Source organism: Epinephelus moara, chromosome 24 (assembly GCF_006386435.1).
Source record: "Epinephelus moara isolate mb chromosome 24, YSFRI_EMoa_1.0, whole genome shotgun sequence".
NCBI lineage: Eukaryota > Metazoa > Chordata > Actinopteri > Perciformes > Serranidae > Epinephelus > Epinephelus moara.
The window spans coordinates 6,593,461-6,621,049 of record NC_065529.1 but is presented as its reverse complement, the minus strand read 5'-3'; the positions used below and the strand labels follow the sequence as shown (position 1 = coordinate 6,621,049).

Genomic DNA, 27,589 nt, shown 5'->3' with positions numbered 1-27,589 from the left:
TCTGTTGATTTAATTTCAGAGAGCTTTCTTGTTCTGTTGCTTTAGCTACAGCCAGAAGACACTCCTGTTTTTCCTTCAACCACGTGAATCATCATAAATGGAGTCATCATAAAATTACATCTGAGTTATAGTAGGGGTTTTTTTTTGTATTGTTCGTGCACATCTTGAAACAAAACATCTTGCTGGTGAGAGGTCATGGACAACTCCCACCACAGTTGCTTTGTTACTGTCAAAGCCGATGACCACAACATGCATAAACATACACTATCACATGCAACAAGTGTCTGAATTCAAACTGAAAGCACCTGCCGTGTTCCTGCAAGCAAAACAGCCACTACAGTAATTTTTATTTCCAATGCAAAACATTCTTTCGGAAACTAATCGTAACTCAAAAACAGCTCAAAAGCCATGTCGGAAAATTCACTTGATATATTTCCACACGCTCCAGCGCAGCCAAAGAGTCCTAAGGTGCCTTGGAGATTAACCCACAAACACAAACACATGACTGAGCTTTACCGTGGGCTTGCTGCCTACAACACTCACTGAAGAGTTAACTCCACAGTGCATTCCATCCCCACAGCGTGTCATTAAAAGCGCCGCATCTCACCTAACCATCATTTATCTCTCCACCGCTAATTAGTTCCGATCAATTACCTTTACTCAATGCTGCTTCCACATTTAAGAAAACAGGAAGAGCTGCTTATTCATTACTGCTCTTTTGCCGGCCTTTTAAATATTCCCTCGGGTTGGTTTCACTAGCATGGGCCTTTTTTTTTTCTGCAGAGAGAGGCCTCCATTAAAAAGCCATCGCTCACCACGGGGTCCAACATGTGACAGAGGTGGGCGCTGGGACCCCCTGGAACCCCTCTCTGGTCGTGCACTGTGATGGAAAAAGGGGAGGTTAACTGGCTTAATTACAGGCTTTTAAATAGTAAACACTCGTCACAGTTGAGCTGCTTTACTGAGCTCTGTCTGACAGAGTTATGAGCAGAAGAGGGGAAACACTGCAAAATTGGGTGATGATATCAGTCCTTACAAGGGATGTCAGTTTCGGTTAAATTTGCTTTCGATCACCCGACATGTAAAATAACATGAAATGCAAGAGGCCTTTTAATCCAATGCTCCATTGACTCAGTGAGCTTTAGCGCCACATATCAAAGCGTTATCCACTTAAAGGTGGTGACATTTCAATGTTTTGTGATCTAAATGTCTTGCCTTTTATTTTACTATCTGTTGGCTCTACTGACAGACAGCCGGCTAGGCACCTTAACACATAAAAACATAGTGCCCACTGCCCACTGTGCGGTCTCCACTAGTTAGCTAGCCTTGTCTGCTCTGCACTGTGCACCATTTGAGTCAGGTGAGAGCTAGCTAGTAGTGCCACTCATTCAGAAATTACCACTGCTTTGGAAACATGGTGGTCACCCTCTGGTCTTCCAACAGGTAGCCCTGGTGAGTAAGCAACTTCATCCTGAGCCACAAAACCTCTTTGGAATAGTTAGCCTTAAGGGCCGTACACATGCTGCATTTTTTGTGCCCTCAAATTTAATATAGACATGCGGCGGACGCGCTCAAACGCCAGAGCAACACCAGATTGACACCAGAGGGGCAGGCGCGCGTTCCCAAGCACCTATTTTTCAGGGCACACGCGGATAAACAGAGTTCAACTTTTGGAAGCAGCAGCAGCGTGCTCTGCATGTCATGTGACTGGGACCAACCAATCACAGACGACAGACATTTTTCCTTTCTTCCATACTTACCAGTCAGTGATAAATACGTAGAAGAAGTTGATCATTTTAGTACAGAGGTGCCAGAGCTTTGCATCGTTCCCATGGACAACAGGCCTACACACAAACAACACCTGGAAGAAAATCAAGTCTGCACCCAGGATTTTAAGTAAATAGGCTATGATAGGGTGTTTGTTAAGGTTGCTTAGCAACCTCAGATGAAACCTGCCACTGTGCTCTTGCAAGCTGGCACAGGTGGCACAAGAGTAGCACCCAGTGCCTGATCTCATGTTTTCCAGGCAGTTAAAGACACAGCGTGTGTAGGGCCCCTTACTGACACTGCTAACGATGCTAACAAAGCTAACAGTGATAACATAATTAGATATGCTAAAGAGGGTTCGCTACAGACACATTCCATTTGTAGCATACACGACATGCCCCTACAAACCCCGCCTACCACTAGTACAGGACAAACCCACCACTATCATGGTTATCTAAACCTATACAATGCAACACTGTATTATATAAATATGAGGTAGCATTAACCCACTTTATACTTTATTATACATGAGGACCTGATTCACTTTGTAAGTAATGACATGTAACCCTTCACATTAACCTTACTCTAACCTTATCTGCCACTCTTTTAACCTAATGCTTCATGGCTAGCTAATCGCTAACTTAGCATTTTTGTTGGTGCGTCTGCTTTTGGGGCAAGGGGCAAAGGGAGCCGATCGTGGACTGACATGGAGATTATAGTGAGTGAGTCATGTAGCTAGTGGGTGGGTGGCATTGCTGCTCCAGCTGCAGCTATACCTACTCACAAAATTTAGCTGCTTACTCACCGGGGCGAGCTGGAGGGAGACCAGAGGGTCTGGCACAATGTTTCTACAGCAACACTGTTGGGTTGGGACAGCGTTACTGGTGGTATTTGCCAAATGAGCGGTGCCGTTACCTAGCTCTCACCAGACCTGGGTGACGCACAGTGCAGTAAACTGGAGAGTAGCAAAACTAACATATAGACCAACACGCATAACTGGTCAAAAGTATTCTCAGCAGTTAACCAATTGACTGTTGACATCCCTAGTCATTACCCACCTCAGGTGGAGTTGGAAAGTTTGTTTTTGCAGTGAAGGCAGCAGGAATACAACCAGAATGGTGGCAAATGTATGGAAGCTGCCTGATTACACAGAAGCGGAGCTAAACTCGTACACAGAAAGTGGACGTGTCCAACAGTGTACTGTTACTGACAGGACCTGCTGTGTTTTCAACTTTCTACTATGGAAACAAACTTCTTTTACACTTTCTGTAACTCCATTCCTCAGCAAACACCCTTGCTGTCTGTCTTCTATTTCCACCCTGGAAGATAAAACATAAGCATGTCAAAACTGGGAAGGTGGGATAGGACAAGTGGGGGTATAACCTGATCCACACTGCAGCCCATGAGAGAGACTTTGGACTGATTCAGAGCTCGGAGGGAAAGAAGTAGGAGTGAAATCCTAGCCTGCACTCTGCCTGCTTCTCTACCTCTCTCTGTTCCCCTCTTTCTCTGTCTCACCCTCCCTCTGTCAGAGTGGTTCATCTTGGACTCTAGGTCCGTTTGTCTTCTCTCAGAAAGGAAATGCAAAGTAGGCTGCTCCGAAACTCTGGGAAACGCCACAGGACGTCCCCAGGGGGGAATTAAATACCTTCACTAAGATCCACACAGTAAAGTGGCAATAAAGTATTCATTAACCCTCCATTGAAGGGCTAAGCAGGAAAACAAGCAACTGAGTTGATAAGTCAAACAGGGACTTAGCGCACATAGTAACACCACCTCCCTCTCATCTGAAGATTTACAAAACGACGAAAGGACTCGCAGAGCTTAAGAGCATGCACATCCCGCTCAGACAAGCAGCAAGATCAGAGAATCAAAGACGGGGGTGAGTGACTGAACAAAGTGAGCAACGTTAGGGCATTACCAAATAGTTTCACCAACATTACCCCTAATACTCATAATCCTTGAGCTTTCATATTGCAACACATCGCCCACTACTGGTTTGGCAACATGCCAGGCTGGAGTGGAGGATGTAAACAATCCCCTCTGCTCCTCTTGACTTTCATTTTCCCTCCATCCGAGGACCTCATTTTTCACCTCCATTCTACACCGCTGTCCTCCCTTTGCAGCTCCACAGCGGTGCTCCTTGGACCTGGACTGAGAAATCTATAGGCAGCAGGGAGAAAGGCCTGCGGGGCGCTGTGTGCTGCATTCATTGACAAAAAAGGCCTGATGCCAGTTTGACGCCCACCCCCAGGTCTCCCAGAATGTGAATGAACTTCTGTGAATAAGAGGCAAACCTACACAAACACCCCTGCAGCTATAGGACCTTCACAGGGGGAAGAGTGTGTGGGCGACGCCAAACAACAACAACAACAAGGGGAACTGCATGCCAGGGTTCCTCTTTTTCACTCCTTCACCAATCAAGAGGAGGCACCGCCACAGGAGGGGGCCTGAAAGGATGGGTCGTTGACAAAAACAGCCTGTCGGGGGGTCACTGCTGGCCCTGGCCCGGCCTCAATGGATGTAAATGAGAGTCCATCACCACACATTGCAATTAACACCTACTCCACCAACAGGCAGGAGGCAGCAATAGGGAAATCTTCAAATCAGCATTTCAAAACCGCGCCACTACAAAGGCATCAAAGTGCATGCATTGTAATATGCCTGAGTGCTCTTATGGCCTAAACTCTTCAGTGTGTCTTCCAAACAGCCTCATTTCCCCTTACAAAAGTGGAATAGTATATGACCTCATCATTGACCACATGAGGAGGTGGGGAACAGGGACAAACATGTTGAAGGATTGGATTGGAGGGTCTGGTGAAATGCTGACTGCAATTCACACTTAACATGCCTCAGTGAACTCTGAAACAATAATCAGTATAGTTTCTGTGATTTAGAGCTGTGTTTCCACCAAACACTTTTGGTATAGTACCTTTAGTGCCTATATTGGGCGGCTGTGGCTCAGAGGTAGGGCGGGTCGTCCACCAATCGAAAGATCAGCGCTTCGATCCCGGGCTCCTTCAGGCTGCATGTCGAAGTATCCTTGAGCAAGATACTGAACCCCAAATTGCTCCCGATAGCTGTTCCATCAGTGTGTGTGTTAAGACTGAGTAGCAGGTGGCACCTTGTGTGGTGGCCTCGGCCACTAGTGTATGAATGTGTGAATGTGACTGGTAGTGTAAAAAGCGCTTTGAGTGGTCACTAGATGACCAGAAAGGCGCTATACAAATGCAGGTCCATTTACCATTTACTTTAGAGCAAGTACTTAACCAGTAAGGACATGCACCTAAACTGTAGATCTGGGTTGCTATGCAATGGTAATAGCTGTGTCAGTGCTGTGTCCAGCTCTCAAAGTATGTCCTCTTCACTGATGCAGAGAAACGTCTGCACCTCGTTGATTGCCACTGAAAGGGGGTTGCGCTCCAATATTTTCAGACTAAAACAGAACACGCTGGAGTGTTTCGAGTCACTGTTGCAATCAATGGGATATTTAAAAATAGCAGGTCTGCAGTTTGTGTATTGAGTCCTCGTTGTGCAAGAGTATAGATTCTTCCTTGACCAATCAACAGACTACACCTTTAAGTAAAAAATCAATGTGCTAGATACCTTAACAGAGTGGTGATGGAAAAATGGTACGGAAAGGATCAGTTCTATTGATACCATCCACTACCTTTAAACATGTCGACACAAAAATACTTTTCTAATGTGTAACGAACAGGACTGAACCAGACTGCTTAGTCGAAACGAGGCCTAAACTGTAACAGAAAACTACTTCTCCTCTGACTTTCTAACAAAACCATGTGAGTATGGCTTAATATTGAGTACATGTCAGTCTACAATACTGATTAGAAAAGGTAAAATGCTGCACTGAGTCTGTATTTTATCATGTAGGTTAAAATTTTCTTAATATGTAACGTAAACCCAAACTCCACCAGGTCTGGCTTCAGTCAGTCTCAGTTTCAAATGATGTGCTAAGTCTCATGTCTCGATGTTTTAACGTTTGAACTACTGATCAACCAGACACGCACAGAACATGTTGCAGATGCATGGCTTCTTTTCTTGCATACTAATCATTTATAGCTGTCTTTTGAACATGCTGAGCTGTTTTAAAAGTTACTTGATCGACACATCAGCAAATGACTTCACTATCATTGGCATGACCTCATGTTTATGTAACTTTTATGAAACAAAGATTTGGCGCCAGTGAACTGTAAATAACTCATTAGCTATTTATTCAGTGACTAACTTTGGTTCCCTAACACTGCAGCATATCCAAACATGCTTCTTTCTTTTCAGGCCCTCCATCTACTTCTGATATGATGTAATTTATATGTTACAGAGTGCCACAGTGTACATATTACAAGTTTGGATCAGCCACCAAACAGGACAGGAACTGACCACAGGTCACAGTCGGGGCTACAGCAAGAATCACTGGGGCCAACCTGCCCTCCATCCAGGACTCATACACCTCAAGAGACAGGAAACGGACAGGTAACATCACTGCAGACCCTTCATGCCCTGGACTAAATCTTTCCAACCTCTCGCCTATGGTAGGTGCTACGGAACACTGTACGCCAAAAACGGGAACAGCTTCTTTCCACAGGCCATCACTATGATGAACCCTTCACCAGTTCATAGTGTTCGCATCAATCTCTGTGGCGTAACCCTGTAACACAAAGTATCCACTTGACCAGCAAATTATATATTTTACAGTTTAAATATGCAATCTAAGCAATGTAAATATCTGCCAAACATAATTCAAGCAAGTTGTATACACTGTATATACTGTCATATCCATCTACCTCATGTATAAAAGCAACCTATTAAATTCTATATTTATCCGATTTACACACTCACACAACACAAACACATTGTGAATACTCCATTTTTGCAGGAGCTAATGCACCATTCATGAATATGTGCAATATTTCTGCCACAAGTGGAAAAAAATGAGAAAAAAAAGATTTTCCCGCACAACATTTACCGACACTTGCAAAATGCAATGGCTTTTCTGCCTCATTCAGGTCACAGTGCAGTGCACCGTCTCAGTCATGGTGTATTTACTGTAGACCTCAAAGTAGAGAGGTCACATTAGTGGGTCCGAGTCACTGAGGCAGCGAGACACATCTGAAACTTAATCCCCCACTGACAGAGGGTGAGAAATTATGTTGAGGTTGTAGATCAGAGGGGGGGCAGTGGCCTTGACCTCCTCAGTCAGGGTCATGCCCTCCCACTTGACCTTTGGAAAAAACTCCTATATACTTAACGTCTTCAGGGATCTACACATGCATGGATACAGGCTTTAAGCAAAGCTCCACCTCCACTCCTATTGGCCAGGAAGTACACCTTCCGTATATGATAGGCCTATGTAATAATGACAGCCACAAACATCCAAGTACAGTCCAAGCCACTGTAGATCAATATCAGTCTTTAATGATCTGTTATCATGCTTATCAGAGGGACATACATTATGTGCAATAGTACAATCATAATTTTAAGGCCAAAACACATTCTGAATGGTGCATCAGAATATCTGCCTGCATTATTTTCTATGTACAACCCCCACATCAGTGACTTCTAGGCACCCGTTGGTGCACATGGACAAGCTGTCTCACAGCACTTAAGGCCACTGTCTGATTTCCAGCCTTGCTGCCCCTGGAAAAATAAACCTTTTTCCCCACTGGCTACCTGTTGTACATCCCACCACCCATGGCAGCTCTTCTTCTCTGACACTTAAATAAAAGTACAACAGAAGACCCCACACAACGCAGGACAACAAAATGTTGTTGTTTTTTTCCTTAACTGTATTACTAACAGTCAAAAGACAATGTAATGTCATTGGGGAGTAACCTATCATCATTGTCTATTTTTGATTAGTAACTTGAAAAGTGTTTAATCCATGCAGTGAGGTTATGTGCATGGTTTTCTGTCACTGCGGCACTGCAGCAGTATGTTTTCAGTTTTATTCCGGGATTAACAAATGACCATAGGATGTCCATGTAAAAAATGTGATGCATGATAATAAAAGAATAAAATCAGATCTAAAAGTAAGAAAGTCTTTCCAGAGCAACTAGTGTGAGCAAAAGATATGATTTAGATATATGAGGGTGATATGAGGTGCTTCTTGAGGAGATGATTTAAAAGCTTACAACCACAGAAAGGGAGTGACTCTGCTGTTCGGATCAGAGCGCTGTAACCATTTGGGAGCTGGAAGGAAGGAACAAGAGCGAACAAGTGATGACTTGGCTTTTTGTAGCAAAGCTTGTACCTTAATGCAGAGCAGGGTGGGGGCGGTGTGTTGTGAAGGGCTGGAGCAACAGGCCTGGAAGTACGGGGGTGCAGATCCCTTCAAAAGCTGGCATGCCAGCTCTGGGCTTTGAATATGATATGAGCAGGCTACAGACAGCCAGGCAGTTTGGCCTGTTCTGAATGAGTCGACAGGGGCTGAAGGGAATACTTTGACAGAGTGGCTAAAGCCCAAACAGAAAATGACTAAAACTTGAATATCACACATTTTCATACACCAAATATTAAGTGCATTTGCTTGTCTGTTGATCTAAGGTAACACACTTTGTCTATGAGCAGTTCAATGACGATGGGGGTCAAGACAAGACTTCATAGTATTCTTTCCTCCACTGGCTCCTTCCCTTCTTTTCTGCTGCGTTTTTTTTTTCAACACCGTTAGAGAAGATATCACAGTAGATCACATTCTAGAGCGTAAACCTTTTATGAAACTTGAGCGCAGGTTTGAGCTGGATCCACAAACGTGTCTAATCCGCCTGGACCATTATTCTACCTGACACCTTAATCTGCCACAAGAGAAACACTAGTGCTAAGAATATACAGTGTTCAGCCCCAGTGGCGATACAGAGACAAAGCCAGTCTGAGTCCTCAACCTGTTTATCCAGTCTCCACTAATGCCCTGTTTTCACAGGTGGGAAAAGACACAAAATCCCACAGGAAGTCTTAATTATGCCACCTAGAAAAAGGACCAACCTTGAAGCTTGGCAAGTGTGCCAGATACCGAGTCACAGGCTCAGATGGAGCAATATGTCAAGCCTGAGAATGCTACATCAGTATCTGATACCAGTTTCCTAAACAAAGGGTAGTATAATAACAAAAGATGGTGAGTGACAGTTTTCTCTACATGGCTGAAAAGTTTCATTAAGTTTAATCCCACCTGACAGGGCTCCCATGGTGACTGCCATGCTCTCCAGCTACTACAGTGACAGTCAAACTTTGCCCTGGCAGTTTTTGTGATTACAGGAAATATCAAATCGGTCTCACTCTGAAGTCGTCAAATACTGGTGCTTGGGCAGTGACTTCCGGCGTCAGACACCAACAAAAAAAAGCCATCCTTTCACGTCAGCATGATACGGCCTATCGCTGATATTCTATAACGGCACCTGGCAGCATCAGGATGAAACACAGCCACACATCATCGTAAGTTAAGGTGCTGAAAGTCCAAATGGAGTAGGCGGGAGGGTTGATGGATGGGTCCAACAACCACGACTTTCCCATATGAATGTAAAGCCAAACTCTGTCCTTTTTCCTCAACTTGAGCACATGCATGCGTTGGCTAAACTTAACCATATGCGTTTGTTGCTGAAGGAAAAAAACATCAATTGATAGTGTTGTATCAACGTAGTGCGTTTATTTTGAAAGAGACTATATGCAAACTGTACATTTCCTGTGAAACTGAAGTGTACTTTAAAAACAGGCAGTGCATGTAACAGGCAGAACTTGACACGGTGCCCCAGGACATCAATGACCAACACATCCAGGCTACCTTGCATGTCGTATCTCGACGTGGAAAGTCCATGACTAAACGTTGATATGTGACGAGGTCAGAGTGAGAATGTGTAGGAAATAACCAAGTACTGTCTTACAGCCTCATGTGGAATCAATCACAGCTTCAATATGTTTGTCTATATTCTGTACGGACATACAAAGTTCAAAATACTTTTTTCTGTGTACATACTCTGGTGCATACACCTGCGCTAATTTTTTTTTACACTTTGTTTTTTGTGTATTTGTCCTTTGCCTTGGCCACAGCTCTTTATCTTGTCATAGGAGCATTTTGAGAGCAGCTTCTCAGCAAATGTGGTATGGAAACTATTTTTTTAATCATATTAGGACTCCTTTGGTGTTTTTTTTTATTTGGTTGTTTGAGTCAAACAGCTAACATGCAGGTCAGATCACAGGTGTTGGATGATAAATAAATATAAATAAAAATAATAATAATTTAATGTTTTAACATTTAATGCTCTGACTGCTGACTGTATGTGTTGGCTCTGTCTTCTGCGTCACATATAATATGAGAGCCACTTCAATCAGGTGTGTTACTAACAGGCACATTAACTGTGGATATGTGCTGCTCGGTATTACAAGAATAAGCAAAACAATATTCACTTGAATTGTATTTATTGTTACCTTTGTTTTAAGGTATTCAATGGCTCAAAATTATCACTTTAATTGTGCTGCCCAACTGAATTATTTAAAAAACTGCATGGTTATTACAGGATTTTGGGTTTCAGGTTTGGCCGTGGATCCTTAGTCAATGGGTCCGGTCTTGTTGTGGAACTAATTGATCATATGTGCCAGTGGCCAGGTGGGTGCAGTATTGCATGTCGCGGTGCAGTTTTGGGTCTTGAAAATCAAACCCATGCAGGACGAGGTGAGCTAATCGTCCTCCTACTGCCAACATTGTGTGAAACTGTGTAAGAAGATGCCATTGGAGTGTCAGTTGAATATCTACCTTAAAACTAACTTCACAGTGGCACTGTGCTGCTCTGTCCTGTCAGTGTCTTTTTTACACTGAGACATTATCAATTATAAATGTGTTTTTTACTGAAGGATGACTGTCTATAAAACAGACGTGTAGCCTGAGAGCTTATGAAAACTGTCAGTTGCGTGAATCCTACATTCAATGTGTGAGAGTCGGTAACTCTACCCAATCAGGTGCACCGGAGCATGTACAGTTGGGAACTATGTGAACGGCTCAAATTCAACGTACACTGCTGCATATATGCAGATGGTATTTCAAGTCATAACATTAAAAACATAATAACTGCACCAGCTCCGCTTTGTTTGTAACTGTTGCTGTATTTCTGTAATGTTGGCCATAATGTCAAGTTAGGGGAAAAAGGACAATTGTAGGTCTAGAAATAAAAACACATGGGAGGAGATGTTGCAGCAGTGCGGAGAAGGTGATTCACAGAATCTGGACAATTTGGCTGGCATTTTCCAGTCTGGTGAGGAGAAGGTGGGGGGGCGGGGGTGACAGATGCAACAACATGCCTGTGAAAGTCAAGACGGACAGACAACACTGGGTCCTCAGTCTTTTCGAGAGACGATCTTGGTATCACCGGAGGTGAGGCACTGACAGAGCCCGTAACCTGACTCAGAAGGTTGTTCCACAGGTGAAACCCTGACCAAAGAGGGAACACCACGCTCTCAACACAACATATCCCTCTTTCTGCAGATGCTAAAAGAGAGCAGGTCTTTCATGCCAGGAATCCCAAACACCCCAGGCCCCTGCATTTACTGCCTTTCCCATGCCAGGGGAAGAGGAATGAGTAGGAGAGGGAAGTCAGACAGAACTGCAGCAGGAAACCGAGCATTCAAAGATGAGTTAGACTATATTTAGATGCCACTCTGTCACCTTCAGTTTCCCCTGCCCACAACAATCCCCTGGAGATGCAGAAGAGCCTTGTTACCTGCAAACACTTCTGCACCTGCACACATGCAATCCATCCAGCAGCTATTGGCCAGATGTTGGAGAATTAGGAGAAAAGCACGGATGCTAGTTTCTCTTTTATCACACATTAGGACCACCCAAACTGCCTGTGATACACTTTACAACCTTGTGGCCATATGGAATGAGAATCAAGTAGAGCAAGGTGCCAAGTGCCTATATTCTATAACACTCAAACACAATGACTTGATTCATCGACCATTATAAAGAAAGAGTTGTGTGTGTTTAACAACCATGGGAAGGAGAGAATAAAGCAGATATTCCATCAGTGCTGGGTGGGAGGCGCAGACAGTGCTAATGGTTGGCTGACACAGCTATGAGATGACACTGTGACCGCGATTTCATTTGCAGAGGGAAGCTGGCACCATCAGAGACGGACACGAGATTACTGCTGGATTCAGGGGCAATGTGCTGAAAGGTGCCAACATACTCATCCTTTTTTGAGGAATATCACACGTCTGTCCCACACATACACCTGACAAGGAGAGGGGTGAGAATAGGAGCAGTGCTGCCGTCTATAATAATGATGCACACGGCTGACAGATTTTACAGTTTAGGTAAATTGCAAAGCTTTATGGAGACGAATTTGTACCACATTCAAATACAATCATGCACTTCACACATAACATTGCTTTTAATCATTGTTGTGTGTAAAGCACGCTCATATGAACTGCAAAAAAATCTATGTTGATTATTCTCTGTACCAAGAAGCAGAGTGGAGGTTTGCTTTCAAAAGCAATCCGTGGAGAATTTGTGTCAGAACTGTCTGAAACTCACACTGAAACACCATCCAAACAAATGTATTGAATTCCAATGGTGTCTTGCTTTAAATGTGACCACACACCAAAGTGCACCGCTGTCACTCTCATCTTCATTGCATTCCAATGCAAACAATGTACCGATTGGTCTGGAAATAAAATGCAATCATGGTCCCATCATTCATCCACAAAATAGGGGACATAGTTTATGTCACAGGCTCACACGCAGATAGCTAATCCATACCTGTCAACCTGAGACTATTGGACATACGTGTTTAACGATTACCTCTGACTAGATAATCATCCATGCCTTGAGCTTGGACAAGGACTGCAGTCAGTAGGCCTGTCACAATGACTACTTATGTTTGACAATTTATTGTACCAGAAATAATTTTGCTAAAGAATATCACTGTCATTTTGAAACCATTTGATGCTGCTGATATAATGATAATATAATACCATAACAGACACAGGAAGAATATTCAGACATTGGAATCGGAATATGAAAAGAAAATTTACATAGCCCATTTTTTTTTTAAAAGTCATAAACATATTTTAATATATACAATAGTAGCCCAAAGTTACTCAGTTTGAGACCTTATACAAAATTTGTGAGATGCCTCCTGCGACAAATGGACATGCTTAGTAAAGCGCCTGGAGCACCACCATTACTTCCACAATCCGGTCAGTGTGCTGCAGTCGGCTTGGGAGCCGGACGGTTTGCTGGTGGATTTACGGAGTGGAGCATGAAGTTAGTGGAGGGTGAAACTACAAATGATGCATTTTTTGGCTTGTTGCAAGGGGTTAGCAAGCTAACAACTACCAGGACTGTGCTTCCTCCATTCCAAAAGTGCAGCTGCAGGCTACCAGTAAGCTACACTGTGTTAGCTTGGGAGTTGTTGTTTTTCTTCAGACTGGCGCAAGTAGGCGTATATTCTGGTGTAATGTCAGCTAAACAGTTGTTAACTTGTTTATGTAAACAAACACATAAACACAACCGTCAATATGGAGGTCAGCAAAATGATCAAGGTCATATGTTGTACCTCCACAATTATCGTGATAGGACCAGCAGCCGGTCAGCAATGACATTTCATTTTATCATGACTGTAGCATGATTTTCCTTAAAATGCAATGAAGAATAGACAGCTTGAGTTCTACAACCATGTGCTCAGCAGTTAGCTTTGTCAAGGAGATAAATGCATTTCAAGGCTTCAGTCCTGACATGACTTCAGCATCTTATTCTTTGAAAACAAATCCCCTGAAATTGGATTTTCTGGACTAAGAAACTAATAAACAAGTAAAGGTCGTGTGAAATTGTTCCACAGTGATGCATGGATTAAATGTGACACAAATTCCATAAAGTTTGTGGGGCTGCTGTTGGGTTCTCCCAGATACAAACACATACACCTCTGCACACATTAGGAAGAAGGGATAGCAAGTCTTAACTCATGTGCACCACAGTGAAGGATTAGCACTGCTTCTGGAACGCTGGGCTCAGACAAGACCTCACGCCATAGCCTCCTTTTGCTTCAACATGCACTGTCTTCTCTGCAACAACTTTATCAAATTTCAAATGTTTCACACAGTTAAGGATGGCTTCTAGCCAACCACCTAACAATAAAGTGACACTCTTGACAGCTGGATCGCAGCAGAGTGCAAGTTGTGCCGGACCAAGCTGCGTTTGCATTTAAACCGCCGTCACCACCCTGCCGACTGTGTTCAATGGTTAACCACGGTGCTACAAATGACTGCTGTGTGCCTGCTGAGGGAGAAGAGAGTTTTACACTAAATATAACCTGGCTTAGCTGCTGCTGAGAGAAGCTGAGGTCTGGGACATGGCCAGAGTAATAGTGGTTTTCAATGCTTTGTCAGTCATTACTACGCTGCCGTGGGGATATATGGACTCAGGCCTCGCAAACAGTAATTAGAGATCACAGCCGAACATCAGCAGCGGTGCCAGACTACTGGGGCAGTGGTTTCGTGGCTTCTGCATGTGGTTCAACAATACTGCAATATTACAGTTAGGGTGAAGGCTTGCCAATGTGCTTGAGGTATCCTGCAAATTGGACGGTGGCTAAACAGGAAGCTATCAGTGACGATCACCTTGAGCAAATATACAAGTCACGTTGCATTTACTTTAGCAAACAGGGGGCCTGGATACAAATGTGCCAAAGACACCACATTGTAGTTTTCATTCAAACACTCAATATTGAGCAAACACTCAAAACTGCATCCTGTCAGAGCCAATCAGGTCAGCACTGATAACAGGGTCATAGAATTCTGACCACTAATGTGTACCTCTGGAGCGCAGAGAAGAAAGTGACCACTGGAATGAAGTATGTGAACAGCAGTAATAACAGTTTAAACATTTACTAGTAGAAGTGACAGGGCGGCAGTAATGGGGCAAGCCCAGAGATGAACTGATAGCAAACAGTTGACTTATCAAAACAACTACCTCACTGTATGGATATACTCTTAAGCTGCTTTTTAGCTCACACTTTCAGATTTAATCCTCATCTGTTGTTATTCCTGGGCATTAAAAGGCAAAAAGTCGTAGGTCCTGCATAACAAGGGCTGACACATACCAGAATGCTTGGCGTTTAACCCCAAGTGGAGGTTTCTAACCCTCTATGCTGCCACCCACCCACACAAACGCACTCACACACACTCGCACCCGATATAGTCTAAAGACTCTGCTGAGGAGTAAAAATAGGAGCCTGGTGTTAGCCCTTCGCAGGAGGGCGTGCAGATGAGAAATATCTGGAATAATGACGAGCTAGAGCTGCTTCCTTTTACTGCCACCTGGCCCGGCAGCGGTTTTGGCAAAGTTGACCCACATTCTGGTGTCGTCCGTGTAGATTTGGCCTTCAGTTGGAGGAGGAGGGGGAGTGCGTGGGCTGTAATCCTTATGATGTTATGGTATTAAAGGTCCTTTGTACTGACAGACCATAATTCCATTGCTATAGTTGTCAAAGCAGCCGTTTCAAATTTCATTAACACCAACTGAGAAAACGTGAGAGATGTTAATTCTCACATGGTCTTTGTGTTGCAAGACATGGCTCCGCCCTCAGCTGTAGATTACGTCTGCGTGGCTTTTCAAAGGAAAAATTTACAATCGCAGGGATACTTGACCCTGTGTCTCTGTTTATTCTGAACCAATGTTTACCTGCTGTCTGTTTATCTAAGCACACTGAAAAAAAGCCTTGTTTAGAGATCTCTAAAATGTCACTAAAGGCTTTTAGTTGCCAGTTACATCTTTCATGTAAACAACTGCATATAAAGCAGGGACAGCGCCCTGATCCAGTTCTATGGACTGTAGTAAATGATGTTTTGTGAGTGAATGAAGTTGTGGCAGCCCAGAGAGGCAGAGGTTAAGTGTGGTATAAGGCCTGAAATAGCGCAGCCATAAGCATGGATTTAGATTGGGATCTTCTTAATGCATGAACTCAAATATGTCATTGGGGGAATGTGGGCCAACAGCAGTAATGTAACACTCTTTGCAAAACATGGCATAGCAAAACTTCCCTCAGGAGAGCTCTGTCCATTCACAAACTGCTGTCTTTTCTGTACCTCACAGTGTGATACAAAAGCAAGAATCTATAAAAAACTGCACGTATAAATCAGTCAACCTCTTAATGGACTTACACTACAAAGGCACTTGCATGACTTAGGAGTGTCACGGAGAGGCGATGCTCTCACTCAGTCCTTTCACATGTTAATTCAGTATTTCACCTCAGTGATGGACAGCTTGAAAACATGGGCTGATTTGGCAGCACTAATTTTGAACAGAATTAAATCCAGGATGGCTTTACTTTACTATACTACCACTCCACTCCTGCACGCAAAGAACAATAAAGCACACATATTTCAACACCTCCAGAGAACTCTCACAACTGAGTAAAATTTCATATATGTCAGATTGTGATAATTTCCCCGAAAAAAAATCACATTTTCGTATTAAATGCTGCCGGTTGGCAAAAAAATGCTACTACAACGACTAATCAATTAATCAATTAGTCGTTTAGTCAGCGTCAGAAAAGTCTTTTGATAATGGATTAGTTGTCTTAGTAATTTTTCAAGCAAACTTGCCAAACAAGAATTTTATGCTTTGTTTGTAATACATTACAGTAAATTGAATATATTTAGATTTTGACCTAATGGTTAAAGGAAAAAATGCAGTCTGAATATATCACCTTGAGCTGTTGGACTAGCTAACTAACCAGTTATTAAAAAAAAAAAATTTAGTTTAGCCATAAATGAAGTACATTTAAGAAAAAAGTTATGACTGCGTCCCCAAACACTGGACTATACATCCAAACATCTTAAGATCACCCCTCACCTTACAACTAGCCCAAAGTATTCTTAAACTTCATGCCAGGAGTCCCTTTGGATGTGCGTTAACCAGTGGTGTAGTGGCGGTTCATGAGGTGAGTGTACTTCAAGGTAGATGAGTAGGTTATTTAGGAGGAAGCTGGTAAATGCTACGATATATTCATATATTCTAATGGCTTTTGGCTGACAGGTGGGTATACCTGCTTATACCCTCCAATATATCAATGGCGTTAACTCCAACTAGCAGATTCTCAGCAGTTCTAGGTCGACCATTTGACATGATTCGTCTCTTGGGGGTTTCTGGCGACAGCAGTCTTGTCTCAGCTAACCTTAAAATCTCAACTGATTATGTACGGCGGATTTGCTTTGCTCCCTCTTCCCATTCTACGCAACACTCAGTTCTCATCTGACATTGATTACATTCATTTGCTGTCTGAACTGACGCAGACTTCTTTCTTTTTGCTCACTCAGATTACCAGCGCAGAAAACATGATAAGCCTGAACAAAGTCTGCTTCCAAGGTTTATCCCTCAAAGACTCTACAAACAATCTCATTGAAATGTGTATCAGTAGATGCATTTTTCACCTTATATTTTCCGAATACTTTAAGACTCAATACCACAGAGGGTGTTCTCCGTGTCATAAAAGCTGTGCACACTACATGAAGCCACAGCAAAGCAATTAGGTGCCATGATTTACTCTACCTGCTTTAATGGGGAAGTTAGGGCCTCCCAGACGGAGGTTATGGTTCTGAACCTCGCTCCTCAGCTACCGAGTTAATCAGTTTGAAACATGTGGTTAGCTCCACGCTGAGAGAAACACTCAGCTTTATGGGTGCAATTTAAGTTTTTCTTCACAGTGTGACACGCTGCCATAATGATCAATAATTATAAACAGGGGGACTGATAATTAACACATTCTTTCCCTCAGTCTCACATTAAAAAAACCTGCATATCGTCCACACTTGTCGTCATGCTGCGTTCCATTAAAGTTGCTGCTCAGAGGCAAACAGCTCGACAAAAAACTTAACACATCATGATGCATCAGGGGAAGTGCAGCCAGCTTGCCAAGGTAAGGACTACATGGGCCTCTCAAAAAGCAATTAAGGGAGAGAGAGTCATAATATTGAATAGAGTGGGGGGTGCATTCCTCCGAGAGAGGCAGCAGCAGTAGACTGTGAAATTCATATTGACTGGAGAGGCAAACACACGCAGGTAAGCAGGAGAGCCGAGCTTTTTCCACTTTGCTTGTCAGCCAAAGAATAGTCCGCTGCTTTCAGATATATTTTCTGGTGAGTTCAGCCATCCAAAGATGCACCTATACAAAAGCAGCCGACGAGTCTGCTCACAGAAAATCCTATAGAGCAAAACACAATTTACACAGCTCTCTGAAGGACAACACAGCGTTTGTGCAAAGAAGTGACTTAAATGATATTTGGAAAATGAAAAAAACTGCTGAGCTATGGATGTGCGTGCACTGATGTGGTAAATCCTACTTGATTAAAGCAGGAAAAACGCCTTCGACAATGAACTGTACCAGTCCACTTAATTAAGTCAACTTGTACAAGGGGGAGCGCTGGGAAATGGAAAGCAAAGCAAACAGGGGCGCTGCTCGCTCCCTCGGCTTCTTTCTGGATGCTAATCAAAGGCTTGATCTCCGGGCAGGACAGGCCTCAGGGACGTCGCTCTGCTCGGCTGATCCTGGCAATTTGCTCTTGATAATACCCTCTCTCTCACTCTGCACCCCTCACAACCTGGCAACCCCATCTCACCTAATCTGTACGGCCACTGGAACGCACAAACACACCCCCCTAAAGTCTGCCTCACCAGGGAATAATCACATAATGGCCGTAGAGTTATTACATGCTCCTTATTATCCCATCTCTCTTTGTGCCTCCACTTTAGGGATTCCACAATAAAAATGATTGAAGATAAAGACGCTGAGTTTGATTATCTAAAACAATAATCATGTATATTGTTTCAAAATGAGTACAAACACAATATCTTCAGTACGTGCATCTGCTCAGCCGTTGTTTGCATTTTTAATTGTTTGTACACAGCAAGCCGGTGGAAGCATCTGGTGGTTATTACAACGCCTGGAGGTCTGAGGAGGGGGCAGCAAATTCAAACTGCATGATTTGTTTGTGGTGTGCTTTGCGGTGCAACATGAGAGTCTGGTGATGCTGTAAGTTCTTCCTCTGCTAAAACCCTCAGCACTTATCAAAGCCACAATCGCCCCGATTACACAACTGTCAAGTCATCAGTCATACGATGAGCAAACACATGGACAGACTTAAAGAAACCAACATGGAATTAGAAGAGTCGTTGCAAACCAGGGCATTTGAGAGGCAGTTGGGAATAAGAGTTGAGGATGAGTTCAGGGTCCTACCTTTGAAGGAGATAAAGACGCGGGGTGCGGCCATTGGGTCATTGCTCACCAGGTTCCCGAGAGCGAAGCCGGACAGTGCCAGGAGGGCGTGGACCGTCCACAGACCGTCCAGCTGCATGGTGGACCAACCTCCTGCAGCACACACAGAGTGTTTTCCAAAAAAATCTCTGCAGGGACAAAAAACAAACACGTGAGAAGAGAAGATGCTTTCTCAACTCTACGCTGCAAAAGAAGGTCTGCCACAATAAGTCTGCTTTATTAATTTATGTGACATGTCAAGTCAATTGCTCCCAAGGGCCCCATGATCCCTGCGAGTTTTGGCGATGCAGCACTGAGGTGTGGGGATTACACCCAGATCTCTGGGAGCTTCACAGAACTGATTAGTCCTGATGGAGAGGAGCCAGAGCTTTTAGAGATGTGTACACACTTCCATTTGGGAAGAATTATGTTTGTTTTTCAGAGTGTGTGTGTCTGCGTGACAAACTGATGGAAAGATCCTGCTGACTCTAGTGAGAGAAGCTTTTCTTCTGCTCCTCTCCACGCACCCAAAACACATTCCTACGTCATGACACCACACGTGCACGCTGCTCTGTAATTACAGCTTCACCTAATGCCAGGTTATACCACGTCCCCACGCTTACTGAAGAAAGACGCAAAACAAAGTTGTGATTGGTGCAATCTAAAATAAAATACTTAAAGGGGAATTTTGAACCTGGACCCTATTTTCCCATGTCTTTGTGTCAAGACAATTTTTGAAATTGGTCCAGTGCTGACAGAGACCATTCTAGCCACGGCGAAACAGGCTGCAACATAATGCTTGTTTTTGCCACTGACAGGCTCAGGTTGTTGTAAGAAAATATTTCAGAAAAAAACCTTGCAAAGAAATGAAATGTTTTTCCTTACCTAACACTACTCCAGCCTGTTTGTAAGTGTGTAATCAAGTCTTACTTAAGGAGAAGTGTCATTCTGAACTGACTGATCTACATTGTCAAAATCACCTAAATATTCAGCCATGACAATGAAATTTTTTTAGTTACTTAAGAGTAAGACACACTTTCTGTTAAGCTTGGGTGGTATCAATTTTTTCATACCTTCCTGAAATTTCACCCGGGTATACGCTATATGATGGTATTTTGCGCTATTTACCACCTACACCTTAATCAACGAGTTCGTTATCTTCCACGAGCTTTTGTAGCTTTTCATTCTAATGAATAAACAACATAAACTCATAAAATGTCAAGAAAGATATTGTTCTAACCTACTCCAACTATTTTTCTTATTAAACAGAGAAATACAACTGTACACATTCTGAAACCAAGTTTCTTTCTCAAACCAAGACTAGCTTAATTGCCCTGTTAACTCATCATTAAACACACTTCATTGAAACCACAGTAACAAAATAAAACTCACCAATATCGTCTTAGTTAGTCTCGTTAGTCATTTAGTTACGTAGTATACTGTTAAAACAATCACCAACACTGGTTTGTTTGAAATAAATCCTTAAATTACCAAGTTAGATTCACAAATGTGCTGTTTTCCCCATACCCTCTCTCTGATGTTACAGGTTTGCTGTTTGCAGTCCTGTGTTGTTATCCCCACCACTCGCTATGTTTTTCAACGCAGCTACCTGTTCCACCAGTAGAGACTGACCTCTGCTGGCACATGATGTGCACTACAGACACATAACCTCAACACAGCACCTCTGATAAAACTCACATTTCCAGCATTGTTTTTCCTGCAAAAAGTTATCTCTCACAACAGATCAAAACTTGGTCACAATAACAAACAGACAAGATCAGTAAAAGATAAAGAAAAACATTTCATTTCTCTGTAGGGATTAGAGTTTCAACAGTATGAGATTTTTACAGTACAATAACCATATCAGAAAATATAGCAGTTTCACAGTAAACGGTATTTCAGAATTATAATTATCATCAATTACAATGACCCCTAAAGCAATCAAAGTAGGTTTTTTGTTTGATTGAACAAACATTTCATTACTATAATTGAAACTTCAAAACAATTATTTTGATGGAAGCATGTGTAAGCAGTCTCCCTCCTTAACATAACTATAATAAAGGTGAGTCTCCATACAGTTGCACTTTTTTCAGTACCACAGATAAGCAAATTTACACTGTATGATAACCATCAGTTTTCATAGCACCTTAAAACTGGTACACTGCTGCAACTCTGGTAGGGATCCTTTCCATAATGTTGTCAGACACTTACAACAAGCTGAGCCTGTCAGTAGCAAAAACAAGCTCTTTAATGGACATAAATTGACGGTGCACAATTGCCTGCAGGGAATACATTGCAGCCTGTTTAGCTGCTGTGGCTGGAGTGGTCACACAATACTGGACCAATTTCAAAAATTAGACACAAAAACGCGAGAAAATAGTTGAAAAATACTTAAGTTTTCCTTTAACTTCCTGCTAAAAGGCTTGCTGAAGGGGTTACAAATGATGACAGGCTCAAACACTAACTGCAACAATTTAACAAGTCTTCCAAACAATGCAGTGGTGATCTACAATTAAGTCTCCGGTTAATGACTGATAGACACCAGGGAGCAACCACAATGTTCCACACATCTGTCACAAATCACCAGAAAGACTTGTAGAACAGGCTACCTCTTGCCCTTGGCCATTCTCCATCAAATCCACTCTTGGTCCATTTAATCATCTCTACCATGTTGCCACTTGCCTTTTCATGAGGTTGGATGAAACTTTTTTTCACCACGCTCTGTTCCCAAAACAGCAACCTGACCTCACTGGTTGGACACAAAGCGCTTTTCCCCAACTGAACATTTGGAAATGGGCTCCATATCAAACACACCTTCGGAGACGCGAGCAGAGCCAAAGAGTCCTCAGACCGGTTGGCTAAAGTGGATTTATGAGTATAACCCAGCTGTTTAAACCTCGGCTGTTTACTGACAATTTGTTAACCATCCAGCTGTTTATTCTGAGACACAGGCCAAGTCCTTCACACAAGCAGTTGAAATCAAACAAGGCACTGCTCACAAATGACACTATGGAGACTGAGAGTCCACTCATATACCATAAAGATAAATACATCTACTCTCCTGCAGTCATTTTCAGTCGTAAAATGAATACATACGTTTACAAATGGACCGTTTGTGGAAACATATAATCATTTTAAAACCATCAATCATCCAAAGTGCTTCAGACCTACAGAAAATATCCCATGCACTGATTCTCTTTTCACTGTGTCTGCAAGCTATTAATTGCCACATGTTGGACAAATGTACTGCAACCATTACAACTTATAAAGACAGTAAAAGACAAAAGCTATTAACCACAAGTCAGGACAGTGGCAACACACCCCTCCTCCTGAATCCTGCTGCTGTATTCAGTGGACAATAAACAGTAATAAACAGTATGGATGCTAAAAATGTGGCAATAAAAACAATATCAAACTTTATTTAAAAGAAACAAACATCACAATTTTCTTCAATAATGAAGAATACAAAATGTATGCCAAAAAAATGTTCAGTGTTGCTGAATGATATAGACTGAAATCTGTGCGTAACAGACTGGCAGCCTTGGCTACACATGGACGACAGAACTGTAAACAGTCTGGTGTGGTATTAGAGCGCACGGTAAAGCAGTTCAATAAATAGTAATAATGATTCATGTCAGAATTAAGGTTGGGATCTATCGGGATTTTAAATCATTATTTCTGATTATTTATGTTTATAGGAGAAAACAGTCATTGGAGCAAATAACACATTTAGAAATAAAAAAGCGCGCATCTGCGGACAGGTAAGCTTTTTAATTTATTTGTTACCATCAATAGTAAAGCAGGTTAAATAGAAAATAAGCAAAAAGCAACAGCACGAAAAGGCTCACCTTATTGTTGCAGCTCTCCGAATATAACTTCAGATCCAACCTTGCAAGTCATTGAACAAATCAATTCCAACAGATCGGTCACTTTCGTCTCCAAGTTGAAATCAATAACAATAGAAAATCCCCGTGTTGCTGCTGCTGCTGCTGCTGCTGCTGCTGGACGGTCCCTGCTCAGGAGGGCAGTCTGTACCTGTGTGCACACTGCGTGGTTATTGGCCCCGGAGTTGTCAGCGCACAATAAGAAAATGACTTCTTTTTTTAATAAAGGGAGAGAAATGTTTCTCTAGTTCAATCTTGTGCGAGACCGCGAGGCGAGGAGATACTGTCGGCGCAAGACCACAATCGACATCTCGTGGGAAAAAAAGCAGTTGGAAACAAAGTCCCTGTGGTGTAGAGAGGTCCAGGCACGCAGCGTGTGCTCCTCAGGAAAGTTGGGCGCTCCTGACTGTAGGGAGGCAGGGCGCGAGCAGGTGGATGCAGAGGCCTATTTGCCTTAAACACACCCACAGGGCGGGCAGCGCTGAGCCGAGCCGCCCATCAGCCGGCCGGCCGGGGGGAGACGTGATTTACTACCGTACCACTGTCTACTGTCAGAGAAGAAAGAGAGGGGAAGAATGGACGCTGCTCTTCCATATACTTAGGTTTTATTACTATCATTATTTTTTATACACCAAATAATCTTTATTAGTAGTACTTTGACTTTATTGTGACACGTGCAAAAAGTGGTAAAATTTGTGATAAGGCGCCCTTTACAGGTTTATAAGGTGTAACTTAATTAATGGTTAATAATTAATTTGTTTTATATATCGGTTATAAAACACTGATAAGGACAGGTTGCCACGTTGTTAATAAAAATCCATTGCTTTGTAATTATCAGAGGTGAGGACTTTTGTCATATGACTTGGACTGAGTCAGACTCCAGTCACAAGTTTGATGACTTCAGACTCCACTTCACAAAAAGGACTTGCACCTCGACCTAGACTTAATACCAATGACCTGTGACTTCACAATGACTTGGAATCTTTTGACTTGAAAATACTTGATACCTTGCGAGCCAATTTGGAAAGATAAAGTTGAAGAAATTTATTATTAATATGTGATGAGTTATACAAGAAGTCAGGATGCAGTCATTCACATTTTATTCTGCTGTGATGCTGGTTCATAGCGCTATATGAAAGTGCAATATCAGCACTACTTTTTTTCTGATTAAGTTCAGTCGTTATTAACAAACTTGTTTGTAACAACAACAACAACAAAAATGTTTGAAAAGCAATCAGGATTTTTGTAAATTCAAGATATTATTATTCTGATGTTAAAATGGCATTAAATTTGGTAGGGAATACATTATGACTTGTTTAGGACACAAAACTCAAAGTTAAGGATTTGGGACTTGACTTGAGACTTTTCAGTCTGGAATTGGGACTCGAGTCAGGACTTGCCTGTGTTGACTTGAGACTTGACTTGACTTGAGACTTGCCTGTCTTAACTTGGAACTTGATCCAATGTGCCTGTCTTAACTTAGGACTAGACACAGGATTTGACTTGCTTGACTAGGGACTTGACTCTGGACTTTCCTGTCTTGACTTGGGACTTGCCTGTCTTGACTTGAGACTTGACTTGGGACTTGCCTGTCGTGACTTGAGATTTGATTCGGGACTTGCCTTGCTTGAGTCCGGTCTTTCCTGTCGTGACTTGGGACTTGTCTCAGGATTTGCCTGCCTTGACTTGGGACCTGACTCAAGACGAAGGTCTTGACTTGGGACTTGGCTGTATTGACTTGAGACTTGATTCAAGACTTGCCTTGCTTGACTTGGGACTTGCCTGTCTTGACTTGGGACGTGACTGAAGACTTTCCTGTCTCGTCTTAGGACTTGACTTGAGACTTGCCTGTCTTAACGTGGGATTTTACTGTGGACTTTCCCGCCTTGACTTGGGACTTGACTGAGGACTTACCCATCTTAACTTGGGACTTGAGGGCAGACTTACTTGTGACCTGCAAAACAACGACCTGGTCCTTTCTAATTGGTAATAATGCAGTTATAAATGTTGGTAATCATAATGGTCATGGGTTGGTCACATGATAAGCTTCCAACCCTAAAGTTATAAATCTTATTGTTAATTAATACAGGCTTTAATCATCAAGTCTGCAGTTAATGACAGGCTGCAGCTCATATCTTGAAATAATTGTTCAAACCTTTATGAACCAGTAAAAGTGAGTTTTCACAACCTGGCAGCCAAAAAGTTGTTTAATGATCTATAAAGCATTAGTAAATAATTTAATAACCATTATGAGAGAGGTAATTAAAACATACAAATAACAAATTACAATTTGCCTAAATACTATCTATATGAGCACATTTTAAAATCCCTTGATCAGATGCAGGTGTGTATGGGATTTACTGAGCTGATGCAGTAGTTGTGAATATAACACTGAATACTGCATTAAATTATTTTTGGGCCACAAAACATTGAGCTATAAACACCTTCATCTGGAGTTTTTCTGGCCACATATCATTTTAAGTGTTCCAAAACACTTGGCAGAAATCATTTTTGCCTTATTGCAACCGTAGTTTGAGCTTATCTAATTTGTGCTAAAACAGAGTAACTGATGTATACTTTACATAACTCCCCTCCTAAAAGTATGATAAACTGCAACTATGATAACTAGTTTTAGACACTGATTGAGCACACACGTGAGCGCAGTGTTCAGAGAGGCAGTTAGAGCTGCAGGCTACAATGAGGCTAAAAACAGAGTTCAAATGTTTTTCCAAACAATTTTTTATGTCGGGGCTTCAGGACACTTGGATCACTACGGACGAGCAGTATGGAGATATTTTGTGGTTTCAATTATGTGTTTTTTGGACGTTTTAATCTGGGGCACCCAGCCTGCTCCCAGGTGGAGTTGTGTTGCTACCCACTCTCCCCTTGGATCTCCGCAAGGGATGTGAGGACTCTAAAACTTCAGCTGAGCCTCCCTCGGCATATGGGTGAGTAGATAATGGCTGAATTTTCATTTTTGGGTGCACTATCCCTTTAATGGCTGAATAGTGTTAAGCTACAAAAACAATGAGAAATGATATGCAAACCTGTAAGAGCATAAATGCATTATCACAATCCATATGTCACATAACAATACCGGTAAACTGTTGAGTGGAGGAAGAAGAGAAGCTTTATTATGAATCCAGCATTTTGGATCTGATGGCTAAAGAAATACAGCTCATATGGCTGAGACCTGAGGACAGAAATACTTAGTAGGAATATCATAAAGGGGAATACATAGTAATCACTATGCTATTAGTAAGCAGCATGAAGTAACATCGTTTTTATGCCACTGCTGTTGTTATTATTATGTATATGAATTATCAGGACATGAGCAACCTGTGCTTTGATTTAAAGTAATGAGAGAAATCAGCTCCTGTCTGAATGTATAGGTAGGTCTCCTCTTCCTTCTACAGCTGCTATAGTAGGTAGTGTCTTTCACAAAAGGGGGTGTTTGCTTGCTTTGAAATCAGTCGCCTGTATTTCCATCTTCTATCGCTGTGACAACCAGCGAGCTACCATCTGCCACCCACACACGAGGTGTGGAAGGAAACTGTTCAACAGGATTTGGCTTAAAGGATGCCTACATGTGTTCATTTCTCTCAATCAACAAGTGAGTGGCTTTAAAATAAATCCCTCTTTACATACTCACGAGTTCACTTCTACTTACCTGAGTTATACTTTAAAAAGTCTGTATTATTATAAAGATAAAATAACTTATAGTAACTTTACCATTCCCTGGGTAAAAGTTTCATTATACAAGTTTATTACAGCGTTACATTCATTTTATTCCATTGAATATTTGACCTCCCTTGCCCATTTTAGATACTTATAGGACAGACAATGTAATGATTGCCAGGTCCAGCTTATCAGAAATTAAAAGTCTTATCTTGGTTATGTACCCATTGATTTGAAAAAATAGAGCGAGCAATGTAATTCATTTGATGGTACACTCAAAAGTCGATTAAAATGCTTAATTTGCTCCTCTATTCAAACACTGATTGGACGCTTCAAAGCCACCGAGTTACCGCCTGTGAAGGTTTTCTAAAGCTCATTGAGAAAATTAAACATTTTCCCATTTTTAATCATATTCCATTCAGTGTCCTTTCACACCTGCATTATCTGGCCCTCATTCAATCTGCAGCTTGAAATTGCATGTACTCGATTCACCATGAAGCCCGTCTGGGAGTTGGAGAGAAAGTTTGTAAGGTGTTCAGGTTTCGGCTCAATGGGGTCAAAAGGAGCTGTCCTGCTCAACTTTTCTTCCATATGAAGCCATGGCGTTGGCTCTGTACTGTAGCTTTCACTCTGCAGTCTGGTCCAACATAAAGGTTCTTTTTTAAAGTGACTTGGCAGAGGTCAAATAGAAAAGGATCTGTTTGATGAGTCCAAGTAGACTTCTTCCTCCTCATGACAACTTATCTATTCAGTAAGGACACGGCAGATTCTGTAAGAAGCAGGGACTTAAGCTTCTTCAAAGCAACATCGTTACACATTCCTCATCCGGTCGGGTTTTCTGAAAGAAACAAAAAAGCGTCAGCTGATTGCCTATAGCGGATCTTTTCTACTTGATGGGAATCCAAGGTGAGTTATGTACATTTCCCAGAAGGACTTCTTGCTCCTGAGTAGGCTTTAACTGTAATATTTGTGATAAAATCTTGGCAGTGCATGATTCCAAGCTGCCGT

At 42.3% G+C, this 27,589-nt stretch overlaps 1 protein-coding gene across 4 annotated transcripts in view; it reads right to left on the bottom strand.

Moving 5' to 3' along the window:
* sema3fb (sema domain, immunoglobulin domain (Ig), short basic domain, secreted, (semaphorin) 3Fb) overlaps window positions 1-23,307 on the bottom strand; it is an 88,974-nt gene extending 65,667 nt beyond the window's left edge. For all 4 annotated transcript variants that reach the window (XM_050039336.1, XM_050039335.1, XM_050039338.1 and 1 more), the window contains exons 1-2: window positions 22,868-23,307; window positions 19,002-19,168 (exon numbers count right to left, since the gene is read on the bottom strand). In XM_050039336.1, coding sequence (XP_049895293.1) covers window positions 19,002-19,119 — 118 coding nt within the window. In that variant the 5' untranslated portion in view covers window positions 19,120-19,168; window positions 22,868-23,307. The remainder of the gene's footprint in view (window positions 1-19,001; window positions 19,169-22,867) is intronic.
* Window positions 23,308-27,589: the final 4,282 nt, after the last annotated feature.